At 33.2% G+C, this 13,755-nt stretch overlaps 1 protein-coding gene and 2 non-coding genes across 12 annotated transcripts in view; 2 read left to right on the top strand and 1 right to left on the bottom strand.

The window, feature by feature from the left end:
* USP34 (ubiquitin specific peptidase 34) overlaps positions 1-13,755 on the bottom strand; it is a 210,222-nt gene that overhangs the window by 38,184 nt on the left and 158,283 nt on the right. For all 10 annotated transcript variants that reach the window (XM_039887053.1, XM_039887052.1, XM_039887050.1 and 7 more), the window contains 10 exons: positions 12,701-12,847; positions 12,560-12,616; positions 12,386-12,463; positions 11,934-12,028; positions 8,725-8,897; positions 5,754-5,907; positions 4,588-4,666; positions 3,333-3,386; positions 3,127-3,222; positions 46-110 (listed from right to left, as the gene is read on the bottom strand). In XM_039887053.1, coding sequence (XP_039742987.1) covers positions 46-110; positions 3,127-3,222; positions 3,333-3,386; positions 4,588-4,666; positions 5,754-5,907; positions 8,725-8,897; positions 11,934-12,028; positions 12,386-12,463; positions 12,560-12,616; positions 12,701-12,847 — 998 coding nt within the window. The remainder of the gene's footprint in view (positions 1-45; positions 111-3,126; positions 3,223-3,332; positions 3,387-4,587; positions 4,667-5,753; positions 5,908-8,724; positions 8,898-11,933; positions 12,029-12,385; positions 12,464-12,559; positions 12,617-12,700; positions 12,848-13,755) is intronic.
* LOC120622205 (small nucleolar RNA U2-19) lies at positions 9,416-9,495 on the top strand. The gene has a single exon (XR_005658455.1). It is a non-coding gene; the product is annotated as a small nucleolar RNA U2-19 (small nucleolar RNA).
* Positions 9,664-9,733, top strand: LOC120622204 (small nucleolar RNA U2-30). The gene has a single exon (XR_005658454.1). It is a non-coding gene; the product is annotated as a small nucleolar RNA U2-30 (small nucleolar RNA).

The following is a 13,755-nucleotide window of genomic DNA, read 5'->3' as shown; positions in this document are numbered from 1 at the left end:
TAAAACGTGTAACAAAAAAACTATTATTAAATTTACCAAACTTACCCAAAATATGTATGTTCAAAAATGTTTTTGTCTTGAAGAAACTGCATGTTATCGTGCCAAATCCACTGAAGAAAAAAAATGTTAACATCAGATACCAGGAAGCATTTGTTTTATTACATTTTACCAGTATTTTTATTAGACAGAAAAAAAAGATTTGCTCTAAAAGAAACAACCCCCCCCGCCCAAAATACATGCACTTAAAATTCATACTGATTTTTGACAGGTATGTGGAACATGGAAGTACAATAAATTATTAAACCTGCTCCAATTTATCATTATGTATCTGGCTATCTCAAGTGATGACGGTTTTTAAAAAATTATAAAGATTTTGAAAGAACTCTGAAATCTCATCTGTCTGAAGAGCAAGTATATAAATGTATAAAACTACATCATATTCCATTTTAAGAACAGGTTATGAGAGAAATGTTTATGTTTAAAAAGTGGCAAAATTAAAAAAAATTTAACTCAGATTGGCAGACCTACATGAAAAGTGATTTCCCTGCTTATAAAAATCATGAAAGATTATTTCTGATATTAGCCCCGAAAAACCACTATGCTGACTTTAGTTTTTATGTTCCTTCATATTTTTGAAGGCCCCAAACATGCTCCAAGTCATTGTCAGTTCCATAAAATTATTTTTATTTGAACAAACTTATGTTCTGATTATTAATATTACTGTCTTTATCCCCCTAAAGATTTTCAACTATCTCTATTTGCTCCCCTTACCCCAGTCCACTCCTCTAGTCTAGAACCAGGTCTTATAATCATAACGTATTACATTTTCTGCTCCACATTATATTTGGAAAACCACAGACCAAGTCATTGAATGGTCTTGTTTCAGAGTTCCTGGTCCTCTAGCATTTCTAAGCATACAGCTTTGTATAAAGCTATAGCCAAAAGGAGAGTATGACAGCATTCACCCATTCATCAATTCAGTCTCTTTTCATACCAATGAAGCCCCATTCCAAGTTTCTTGCTTCCAGCCAGGACCTTGGCTCTAAACCTTGTGTCATAATTTTTGTCCTCTTTAGCCCACAAAAGCTAAACTGCTGGCTACCATTATCTGCTCTGGATCTAAAACCTGGTAGTTCCATGGTTTCCACCAGACTTAGTGCTTTTAATTGTTCCATTTCTGTTCTATAGAAATATTCATCTTGCTTTTTGGTGGTCCTTTTTACCTTTTATCGATACAATGTATGTGGAGCCAACTGGGTATGTCTAAGTGTGAAATTGTTGCACTACACTGATCAGAAGGAACAACTTTCCTAAGTATTTTCCATACGCCCATCCAACTTCATCTTGGCCCATTCTTCCTTGCACTTATTAATCATCTCAGCCACAGACGTCGCTTTTAGCTCTGGAAACATTCCAATAAGCTCCACCCTTCCTCACAGGACTGTACATTAACACTCTCTTTAGTCGGAGTACTCTGCACATAACTTCTCAGTAACTTTCAAGTTGAAGTTTAAGGTCACATTTTCTAATCACCTTCTCCAGCACTCCCAATTCAATTACCCTTTCTGAGCACTCTACTTGTTTTATCTATTACAGTCACTACAATTTATGTTTACTAAATATATTTTATGGTTCTAAAATTTTCTATTTATCTTTTGAGAGAGGCTGCTACTAGCTCTATTTTGATTGTATAAATTTAAAGGATCAGATTCCAGTTAATATCTAAAATCCATATTAATGTAGAGTAACACTGTTATTACATTTTTACTTAATTTTTCAGTAAAATGTATATGTGCAAACTCACTTTAAATTAACGAGCTAAAACAATGATAGGAAACAAGGTTTAGCTTTCTAATCAAGAATAATCTCATGTAGTTCACTTTGTTTTTCTTGTTATTACAAGAAAAGGCTTGGGATTCCCTTTTGCACAATGTAAATCAGTGCTTCTCAAACAATGATTCAGGGCGCCGTGGGTGTTCCTGTGACATTTTTAGGGTGTAAGGTCAAAACAATTTCTTAATGATACTATGATGTTATCCGCCTTGTTTTTGACTCTCAATCTCTCCTAAGCATACAATGAAGTTTTCCAGAAGTTAAATGATAAATGGGCTCATAACAGACCAAATATAGAAGCTATTATGAAACTCAAATGCCTTCTATTAACAGGTATTAAAGAGATTTGCAAAAATGTATAACAGGGCTACTTTTCTCACTGAATGGGATCATTCTGAAGATTTTTTCATAAAAATCAGGTCGCCCTAATTCCATCAACCACTTTACCTTTCTTATTCTTCTTCAATGTCACTAATAATTATTTTCCACTCCCTTTAACCTCAGTCACTTTACATTAGTATGTCATGGGTTTACCTTTCTGAAGGTTGACTTTTTGTACTTTTGGCTAACTCAGTTTATGACACTGACACAACATACAATGAGTGGCAAAATACTTTTTACAAATATTAAAACATTAAAGTAACATTACCACTTACTACATTATGAAACAAAGAAAGCCTCATTACTACACAAGACATACTTTTTAATATGTAAAATACATATTTCAAATGTATTTCAAATACACATGCAATGTACACCAGCGATTCCCAACCTTTTTGGCACCAGGAACCAGTGCTCCTATGAGAATCTAAATGCCTGATGATCTGAGTTAGAGCTAAGGTTGTGATGCTAGCACTGGGCAGCAGCTGCAAATACAGATGAAGCTTTGCTCGCTCACCTGCTGCTCACCTTCTGCTGTGCAGCCCATGGCCTAGGGGGTTAGGGTCTCCTGCTATACACTTGTGCAATCCTTACACCAATCCAATAAGAACATTACCAACCATACAAGTTACTTGTGAACGTGCCCTAATTCCAATCAACCATTTTACCTTTCTTATTTTTCTTCAATGTCACTAATAATTATTTTCCACTCCCTTTAATCTCATTCACTTACATTCACTTGTCATATGTCAGTAATACCAAGACTAGACTATTTTGTACAGTGTTAAGGCCTACCCTGGATTACGGATTCTAATGTTGTCATAGCCTGTTCTTATATTACAGTACTATTATTACTTGCATAAATAGTTAAATACGCTTTTAAATTGTTACTAAAGTTAAGTTAACTTATACCTCTAGTAATTCTGATGAAACATCAAATTTGTATTCCTTCCCGTTTTCTTCCTCTGGTTCCATGCGTTTGTAAAACAGCATATATGCACTGTGTGTCTGTAAATGGAAGAAAAAGTATATTTTCATTTTGACAAAATATAACCATAAAAGTAGACAACATGGAAGAAGGAAAACAATGTCAAATTATATATGAAATAAATGGTTACCTTTTCAAAGGAAAAATCCATAAATTTATCTGTAACAGAATCATAGGTCTTGGTCTGTAAAAAAAATCAGTTTTCCTTCTTTAGGAAATGGGTATACTCAGCTATATTTACATATAAAACATTTCAATAAAAATTTAATAGTTTGTAATAACTTTGTAAGTAGTTTTCAAGTAGCATTACACTCACAAAAATCCTTGACAGAAGTTTTTGGTTAAGAGTACTAGAAAGTGAAGATTCAAAACATATTTTAAGGTACTTTACCATAAAATATATAAAGTATAAGAAGATAAAACAAATTTGCAATTTGAAAAACTATCTTTTAAGAGAAGAGGTGTGCAGAGTTCACTTTTTTCTTTCTCTCTTTTTTTTTGAGAAACTATCCTAGGAATAACATCTAGAGATGCTATCGGTTTAGTGATGGCTTTAATGTTTAACTCATTATTTACTTCCTTGTACTCATCCTCAAGTATTAACAAAATAGTCCTACTTCTCTTTTTCTATTCAGAATCGTACATAAGAGCACCAAAAAGCAATAAAAAAGTGCTTCATTAAAATCCAGAATGTGAAGTTATTTTACAATAAACACATCTCTTAAAGCAAAAAATAGGTTTATCTGGGCTTATCTTTGAAATGGAAACGACTAATACTTGTGAGAATCAACAGGGTTATTTTAAATCAGTTTTCAGAAAATTGGTAGTAGGATAAACTGCCTATGAAGAGTGAAATTATTATACTACTACCCAACCTAATTATCTTTTCTTATGCCTTATTGCTAATTAACAAGTAAGATATTCTTTTTCCACTCTGTCACCAGGTGGCTGCTACTTTATAAAAGGCAAGAAAAGCAATTCTTTAAGTTAGCTCAAGCTAACTTCCTTGTCAAAAATTTTTCGTTTAAGTCAATAAACAGTAATTTCTTTTGACTCTAATCCCAAAACATTCAAGAAAACACCTTACTCAATCAAAAAGGCTCATGGCAATGTAATTCAATTCCTATATTATTATTTAATTCTTCAATTTTAAGTCTTAACCTTCTTAAGCAGTTGAAGGCAGAAATAGTAATTAAATATTTCCCAGTCTCTAGTATATACTCCAAACATAACTAAACTTCCAATAAATACCAGCTGAATAAATTTTAGATTTAATCCTAGTGATTAAAAGAAAGTTAAGTGATTCTGTGATGGGATTTTATGACTCTGCAAAGCATTTTGAAAGTCGCAAACCATTTTGTTTTTAATTTCTAAATAAAACTTACTGTCATCTCTCCACCAAAACATTCAGAGGCAAGTTGAGCAGAATCAAAAGGTTTTACCTCAGCATCATTAAAAAGATACCTAAAACAGAGCATATAATGTTGATCAAGTATATGTGTACTATCTCTATATGCCTATTTAAAAAATACTTAGATTACATATTGATATAAATGTTGATCAAACTATTATTAAGTAAATTCTAATTAAGCTCTTGTTCTGACAACTCTATTCCACTAGAAATTAGAAATATAATTTTACAACAGTCACGACTACCCTAAAATTTGATTGATCCATTATAACCTAGAAGTAACAAGAGTTCACAAAAAAAAATACATATATAAAATTTGTATAAATATTAACATGTAAAGTTATTGGACAGAAAAGATTAAGAGATGAGACATCCTCCAAAGATAAAGATGCCATTAAAAATTTATGATAAAAAATGATTCAAAATATAATTACGGAAATATATTCAAATAGATAAAAAAAAGTAAAAGTCATCATGGACCTGATGGCTTAAAGAGTGAGAAATAGTTGAATAAAACTATTCTGCTAACCACAGATCAATTAACCAATGTAAATGTTCAAAACAGTATCCCCAACACAGCACAGATACAGTCTCTATACATGAGACTCTTAACAACATCTAAAGACCAAAAAAGAGTTATTAAGGACTGATTTAATGACTTCCAACCATAATTTAAAAAATGTGTGTGTCAAAGGGGAAAAGGTGAAGAGAGAGAGTAGAGCATGTGGGCTAACTTCTAACTTCTAACTAGAATATATAAGGACTTCGTGGCCACCCTATAAGAAGGCATTCAGTAAACAATAGCTCTTGAATGAGTGAACATAGCTAAGATTCGGAAGGTTCAATATTGTCTATGAATATAAAGTTGTATGCAAAACTGTGTGTGTTGTGTTTTTCTCAGGAAAGCATCTACCAAATTCTCAAAATAGTCTGGAGATCCATAAAGTTTAAGAACAAGTGATTCATATTATCTTTTGAAAGTTGTTTTCATTTAAAAATGTTGTCTAACCCCTTTCCTAACTTTATAGAAAGTTTTTAGAAAACTAAAATCAGAAAACAGATCTGAAAACTATCATGAAAACATAAATACTTTAAAAACAGAAAAGTTTTTTTAAAATCCCAAGAATATTTAAAACTCACCATTTATTGTTTTTATAAGCATGTGGATTGACTATATCTCTGATGAAGCTATAATAGTGCCCACCATCTGCTGTTCCTGTGTGAACAGTCACTCCTATCAAGTCATACTCATAGCTCTCTGTGTCTTTTGAATGATCACTGACTTCCTTAAAACCTGAAATGATTTACATAAAATAGTTCAATAATTTTGAAAATTAGTGACATTTTAGAATCACTTTATACACTTAATGTACATAAATAGGCACAGATACATTATATAATAAAATAGACACAAAATAACTCTACTTGCTAGTTATTCATGATCCAAAGCCTACAATTTTAAAGAACATTTATACAAATCACTGGAAAAACAATCCCCATGTTAGTGCATAACTATGGACAATATCAATACAATATATAAACTATATTCCTTTTGTTTGATCTGGCTGTTTCTTTTGAAATAGATAAATCTGAACGAAGCATTCTATATTACCTTTATTAGGAGGCAAATACAAGATCTGAAAGGTCATTAACATATTTATGTTTTTTAGTCTCATATTAAGGAAAATAGAGTACTATACTGACAGCATGCATCCTATCAGTTAATAGAAAACACTCTATTAAGAGATTTATGTAGACAGAAATCAAAGATATACTTTCCACCTATAAAGACTTAAAATTTGAAAGGTATTAAAGACACTAAAGAAAAAACTACAGAATAGTGTAATAAGTTTGAAGACGACATATAATTTACAATCTGTATTCCCAGCATCACGCAGAAAGGAAAAAGTACAGTTGGCCCTCTGTATCTGCAGGTTTCACATCTGTGAATTCAATAAAAGGCAGATGGAAAACAGTATTTTGGATCCATGGTTGGAACTCTGTGGTTGGGAATCTGCGGATATGACAGGACGACTACATGAACTGTTCTATGTCTTAAGCATCCAAGGACTTTGGTATCTGTGGAGGGCCCTAGAACCAATTCCTTGAGAATACCGAGGGATGACTATATTATCAGAAGCAAATAAGTGAGAGCAAATTTGATTAATATGAGTGCACAGTGTAAATTGAAAAGTAAAGTGACAATTAGGTGGAGAGGGAAAAATGGCTGACGGTCAGAGCAGTGGCCAAGGAGTTTGAATGTACTAGGGTCTGAGTGAATGCATCGCTTGTGGCCTAACAAATTCCTTCATCTTGGCATAAATTTCTGCCACTTTCACCCATAGATGAAGCATGATGAAAAATACAATGAAGCAGTTTCCTGAGCGGTCTTACCATAATTTTACAAAAGGTATGAAAGGAGTTCTAAAGTCAGATGTATATAAATAATGCCCCCTTATTAACTTCACCTGTATTTTCAAACTTGTCATCTTTACTGGCTCATTTCTTGCAAATTCTAAACATACTCAAATCCTAATTTAATTTCCTGCCGTAACTCCATATTCCTTCATAGCTAGCCACCATCTTCTCTCATCTCTTCAAAGAAAGAGTAAGTTCTCCACTTGAAAGACTACCCTATATGCTCATTGTTCACACCTCTCATCTCCCATTTACTGAGTGTAAAACATTTATTCACTCATTAAATGCCAGGCAATGGAGTATAAAGGTCAAAATACTATTCTCTTTCCTAAACTTTATAGTGGCTTCTTCAAACCTTAAAAATTTACATCAGCAGAACTTTTCATACAAAGAAAACATTGCCAGGACTCTCGTTATGTAAATTTTAGGAACTTGTCTAGCTAAAGAAAAAGGAAAAAGGCAACAGCTGGGCCTGTTCTGCTTTCTTCTCTCATCTATTTCCATTCCTCATCTCTGTGGTCTTTGAGGTGCATACACACAGAATTTTGAAAAATCACCAGTCTTAAGGAAGTAATAACAACTTGGAAGTAACTACTTATGAACCAAGTGCCATCTTTAACTCATTGCAATCTGCCTTCCTATTGCAACAACCAAGTTACATTACTCTGATAAAGATAACCAAAGATCTTCTACATGTTTGATTATTTTCCATCATGCACTCCTGGAACTGTTCTTTTTTAGCATTCAATACTACTGAACACATTTTCTTTCTTGAGATCTTCTTGATACAGTGACCACTCTACTCATCTAGCTGTTCCAGCTAGAAATCTAGTCATTCTTGACTTTCCTCCTCTCTCTAGCAAAAGAATGACTAAAATATAAGCCTCATAGGGGCAGAGACCTTGTTCTTTGTTGTCACTATATTCCCATTACCGTAAGAATAGTAAATGGGTGTTCAATAACTTTGTTGGATTTATTTATTAATTCAGTCGAGTCCTGTTAACCTTATCTTCATATACTTCCCCGCAACCTTACTGGTACGCTTTCTCATCTACGCTGCCATCTCTGTGGTTTACCAGAATAGCCTCTCCACACCCCTTTCATCATCCGCTAATTCATTTCAATCACTGTAGTCAGAGTAACCTTTTCCGGATCCCACCTGGTTCCCATCTCAATTCCCTGCTTAAAATCTTCCAATGGTTTCACACTGAATAAAGATAAAAATTAACACAGTCTACGAACAAAATGATCTGGCCACTGCTTTTGCCCATCTCATCACCTGCCCCAACACAATGAGCCTAGCCATTCCTATCAATCTAGCTCTTACTCAAGCTCTGCTTAAATGTCACCTTCTCATGAAAGCTCTCCCCAATTCCCCTAGATCTGTGATAGAGTCACTGTCTTATTTGACAATGTATCATGTTCCTGATTTCTGGTTCGATATAATACTTGCTCACTAGACTTAAGCTGTACAAGGGCAGGAATTATCTTCTTTAATACCATGTCCCCAATACCTCTGTCCTAGTAGATATTAAATATGTGGTAATTAACTGATTGTGCCATATTGTCTTTAAAAATATTCTTCTAAGATTCAATTTAATTTTGTTAAATGTATAGCTAATTACAACTTTATGACTATCTTGTTATGGAGACTTACGATAAATCTAGGCAAGAGAAAGAGATGGAAAATTACCTTCTTTCCTGTCACTCTTTCCCATAAGAAAATCTTCTGTATAGGGTGTCATATCCAAACGTAATGGGAAGGAAAAGTGTGTGTTCACTTTTTCTTTCATCATCGTGACCATATTAAATGTATACCTCATAGTATTGAAACTCAGAATGCGAGGCAATTTCTTAAAACATGCCCTGAAAGACAGAAAGAAAAAGGAAAAAATATCTTTTGTTTAAAATTGTCTTTTAAAAGTACTTCAATCATGTAAGAGGGGAACACACATACATACACACATATGTACATATATCCAGCCCTCTTACATGACTTTTTGCCTTCTGAAAGGGCTTTCTTATGTCTAAATAAGAAAAATAAACAAAAAATTACAAAGTAGACTATATTAAACACCATCATGAAGATATCTAAAGATACCGTATGGAAGCATTAAAGGAATCACATTGTACTTCAAAGGCAAGAAGTCTATGGTTCAGAGTTTTCTTTTCTACCTTAAATAACAGGGATTGAAGTATTTTTTTTTTTTTGAACTAGAACTGCAAAGTCTGGCTGTATCATTTACTAGATGATGTATGACCCTACACAAGTTAATTAACATCTTTGAGCTTAATGCCTGATTTGTAAAATTGAGTTAAAAGTGCATACTCTCTACAACTTCTAGAACGCTGCTTAGAACGTATTATTCAATAAGTGTTGCCCTGAAGCATTAGAAGTGTTGCCAAATCTGAGCATTAGAAGTCCTTCTAATCTATGTGATGCAGGATCTCTGTAGTTCTGAGATGCAAAAATATCAAGTAATTTACAACAATAAGGACTTATATCTGAGTGTGTGTGTGTGTGTGTTTGTTTATAAAGGTAACAGTGGATAACTGAAGACTTGCTAATAATGGCTGAATGCAACTGGGGGTGGGGTGATGGATATGTGCACATGAAAGGTTAACTAGTTCTGAGCAATGATAAAAAGGTTTTACTACTGACCTTTATAACTATGCAGGTTTCTACACTTGATCTGAGCCCAAAATTAAAAAAAAAAAAAAAAAAAGTGTTGCCTGATATTACAACAACAGCAACAGGTTAACTGGTTACCAAAATCTTACAGCAGACATACTGCTAGTTCAAGTTTAAAAAACCAAAATTTCGGTTTAAACAAAATATATATAAAATCTTGAATTTATAACAAATAAGAATTTCAGGAAATAATACTTCACTATCTAGAGTTTAAAGGAGAATTTGTTTAAAGCAAGAGGTTAAAATAAAGGAATTTAGGGAAATAAAGAAGATGGGAAGGATGGCACAAACAGGAAGTAAGTCTAAAAAACTCATCATTATTGATTATTTGAGAGACTGACAAATAAATGATGAGGTTACAGAAGTATAAAGGAGTCAAATGATGAAGGGCCTGTGTGTAATGTGAGTATGAACTTTCTCCTGAAAGCTAAAACTCACCAAAAGATTTGTGGTGTACAGTGGGACCACTGATTAAGTCATAGGATGAAAAGACAAACACATCTGAAGTGATGAGAATTTATGTTATAAACCTACTGAATCTATGAAAAACACAAGTAAAACAGCTGGAAAAGCACAGCACAATATTTTGACTTACGTAAGATAATTTGGGAATCATTAGCATATCAACGGAGATTAATATTATGGTGGTAGATAAAATTATTCAGGAAAGAATCAATAGCTGAGAAAACCAGAGGTTTTAACATAGAACAGTATATGATCCTCAGCCCACTTTTGTTAAACATTTACTGTTATTACAGACATCTGAAAGGATGGTAAGAATACAAAAGACTGAATAACACTTTGCTTGGGAGATTAGAACAAACGAACACACACACACACACACACACACACCCACACCCACACCCACACTCACACCCACCCACCACTCTCACATTAGCTAAAAGAAGGGAATGTTTCAAGTCTTTAATTCCTACTCCTAACCCAACTCTTGTCAGATGAGTTTGTCTTCTCCCTGTAACTGCCAGCACAGTTATACTTTCAATTATGTCCACCTACCACCTTTCTGTTTTGCAAATGACTTCATTTTAGAGACTGAGAAAAAGAATACCATTCCTTTCAAATGCATATTTACGTGGAGAAATCTTCTATTAAGCAATTTGAAGCAATGGCTTTTCATTCTGATGAAATAGATCCTCCGATCTATTTCATCTAGAGAATTACTCTGTTTGATCCCACAGTTCTTTCTAGAGACTATCTTACCTGCTGTTTTTTGGTCAAACTTCTAAAATGAATGATCTATACTTGATGCCATGTACCCTGACAATTCTGCTTCTATTGCTACAACTTGACAAAACATCCAACTAAACTACTTTTGGAAAACCCAATGCTTTTACTCAGCTGTCATTTTTCTCCATCTCTGCAAACTATATCGTCAATTAAATATCTTCTTCTTGAGATTTTCTTCCTCAATTTCTGGGTTACTACCCTATCCTGATTTTCTTTCTTTCCTAGCTTTGATTCCGTCACTTTTTCCTCTGTACTTTTAGGCTGGCTTGTCTCTATTCTTCGCATCAGTTATGTTCTTTCTCAGGTGGATGTTCTGATGGCTTCAATTGATGATGCAGATAATTCCAAAATCTAGATGTTAAATCATTTGATGACACTGTACATTACCAATCTTGTTTTACTAGTCACTGCAAATCCTCTACCTGAATGAAGCAGGCTAGATTAATCCTGAACTTCTTACCCATATAAGGTCATTTCTATTTCTCTGCTTTCGTTCCTAGGAACTAACTTAATAAGATACTCTTTCTATCTAATTTCTATTTGTCATTCAATATTCACTTGTAGAACTGAAATATCTTTACCCAACTACTCTGTCCTAAACTGGCCACCTTATGGCTGGCTCATAAGAAAAAAATCTCTCACTTTACAAATTTAGAGAAGGATGCTTTCAGTTCATGAATAGACTATTATGCTCCACTGAGTACAGAGCAGAGAGCTAAGCTATCAGACAAGCCTTGCTAAATATATGATTAGAGACAAAAAATTTGAAAAAATTTTGAGTGTTTGAAAGTATACTTCAATAATTGAGGGAAAAGTTACTGAATGAATATAAGCTCCAAGCAGGCAACCTCAACCTTAATCAGATAATGTTCATAAAAGTTTAATATTAATTTATATAGGTTTGTGTTTTACGTCCATTTGATAATTTATCAAATGATAAAAGCTGCATTTCAAAAACATACCTTTTTTCAGCTCGTACTTTCTTCCCACAATGAGAACAAGTATACATGTTGTCACCTTCTAAAGTATCTTTAATAGTAACTTCATCGAGAGATTCCTGTGTAGAAAGCCACATTTAAGTTTTATATTATTGTTTACAGCATGCAAAAATAAAAAAAAATCACTAATTACAATTAAGATAGAATGCATAGAGGAAAACAAATTTTTTTTAAAAAGTAAAATTTTAATTTCAGTAAAAAATCAGTTTTCCCCTCCTATTGACAAAATGCTCTATGACTCTTACTAAAATTTTCAAAAGCAAAGTATTTAAATTTTGATCAGGAAAAATTAGCTTTGTGGTCTACCTTTAATTCTTATTTGAGAAGTAAAGAATGAAGAAAATAGATGACAAACAAATCTGCTATATACAAATAGTTAAAAGCAGGAAAAAAGTCTAAAAATATATATCACTCACATAAATATTCTTCATATCAGCCACTTGGCATCTCACAGTGTAAAACTCTTCAGCAGTCTGACTAACGTGTTCACAATCCTGGCCAACCAACAGTCAAAAATTGGTTAATTAATCAGAATAAACTAAAATATATATTAAGATTTCCAAAAAGCAAAGAACAGGTAGAATACTTACCAAGGATACAACATTGTTTGTAATTACACCTCCAAACAAACTTTTGACAGTATTTTTCTATAAAAAAATTACAAACAAAAGTCAGTAAAGTTGAGAGAATCTGTACAAATTTCAAAGAAACTTCAGTATTCTGGTACTAACCAGTTCTGGAGACATTTCTTCAATTTTGGTAATCAGATCAGTAAAAAACTCTGTCATATCTTTCTGCTCGCCAGTATTCAGAGGCTGCTTATCCATGGTATATGTTTTACAGAAGGGCCTAGGATTATATGCTTTGCATTCACTCTCCTGTAAAGGAAAAGTGGGGGTGAGTATGGAAAAAAGGAATAAAAAACAATCAAACAAATCTAAGTCTTAAATAAAAATAAGTAAATTATCGCAAGTTTCATGAATAAACACCAAAACAGGTAATAAATCTACCAAGGTTTAAATGCCTTTTTTCCCTCATTTTTGTTTGATATTCACGCATTTTTCAGTTTAATAGTCTTGGTGCCAAAGATGCTCATATTATCTTAAATTTAAAAACTTGTGTTTTTTAAATCTAGGAATTTCTAGGGAGAATTTTGAGATTCAAAGAACATGGATTAGTATTGTGAAGCATAAAATATAAAATCTTTGCAGGCTGAATATGTTTTCCTACAGTTTTCTGTTTTGTCAGTTCAGATGAAGTTTCAACTCTGTAAAATGGAGATTAAAAGTAGAATGAAGGAATGACTATTTTGTTTAAAATCTCACTTACTGCATCCTTATTAAGAATGAGAAGCTAAAAAAAATACAGTAATGTGATATAATCTCTGTCCCCAAGATTCTAACAGGTGAGACAAGTAACTGTCAAATACAAATGGTAACCATGATAGATTTATTTATGGTGACTTGAAGACACTACGGAATCTTTAGTCTCTTAAGAGGTGAAAACCATCTTGATTCTTGAAGGATGACAAAGGAAAAGAGTGCTGAGAGAAAAGCGCTACAGGAAGAAGTGGTATAAATAACTGCACAAGTGATGAAGCAACAGGGTGATGGGCTTCAAAAGGCTTATAGTTACTATAAGGTGAGGCTGAATATGGGGAGGAAGCTGAAGGGAGGGAGCAAATATCACAGAGAATAGGTACAATGTTAATGAATCTGAATACTAGTCTATTCATAATAAAGAACCACTGAAGAGTTTAAAGAACAGGGAAGTAATATTTGCTATT

Source organism: Pteropus medius, unplaced genomic scaffold (genome assembly GCF_902729225.1).
Source record: "Pteropus medius unplaced genomic scaffold, Ma_sr-lr_union100, whole genome shotgun sequence".
NCBI lineage: Eukaryota > Metazoa > Chordata > Mammalia > Chiroptera > Pteropodidae > Pteropus > Pteropus medius.
This window is presented reverse-complemented; position numbering and strand designations above follow the sequence as displayed.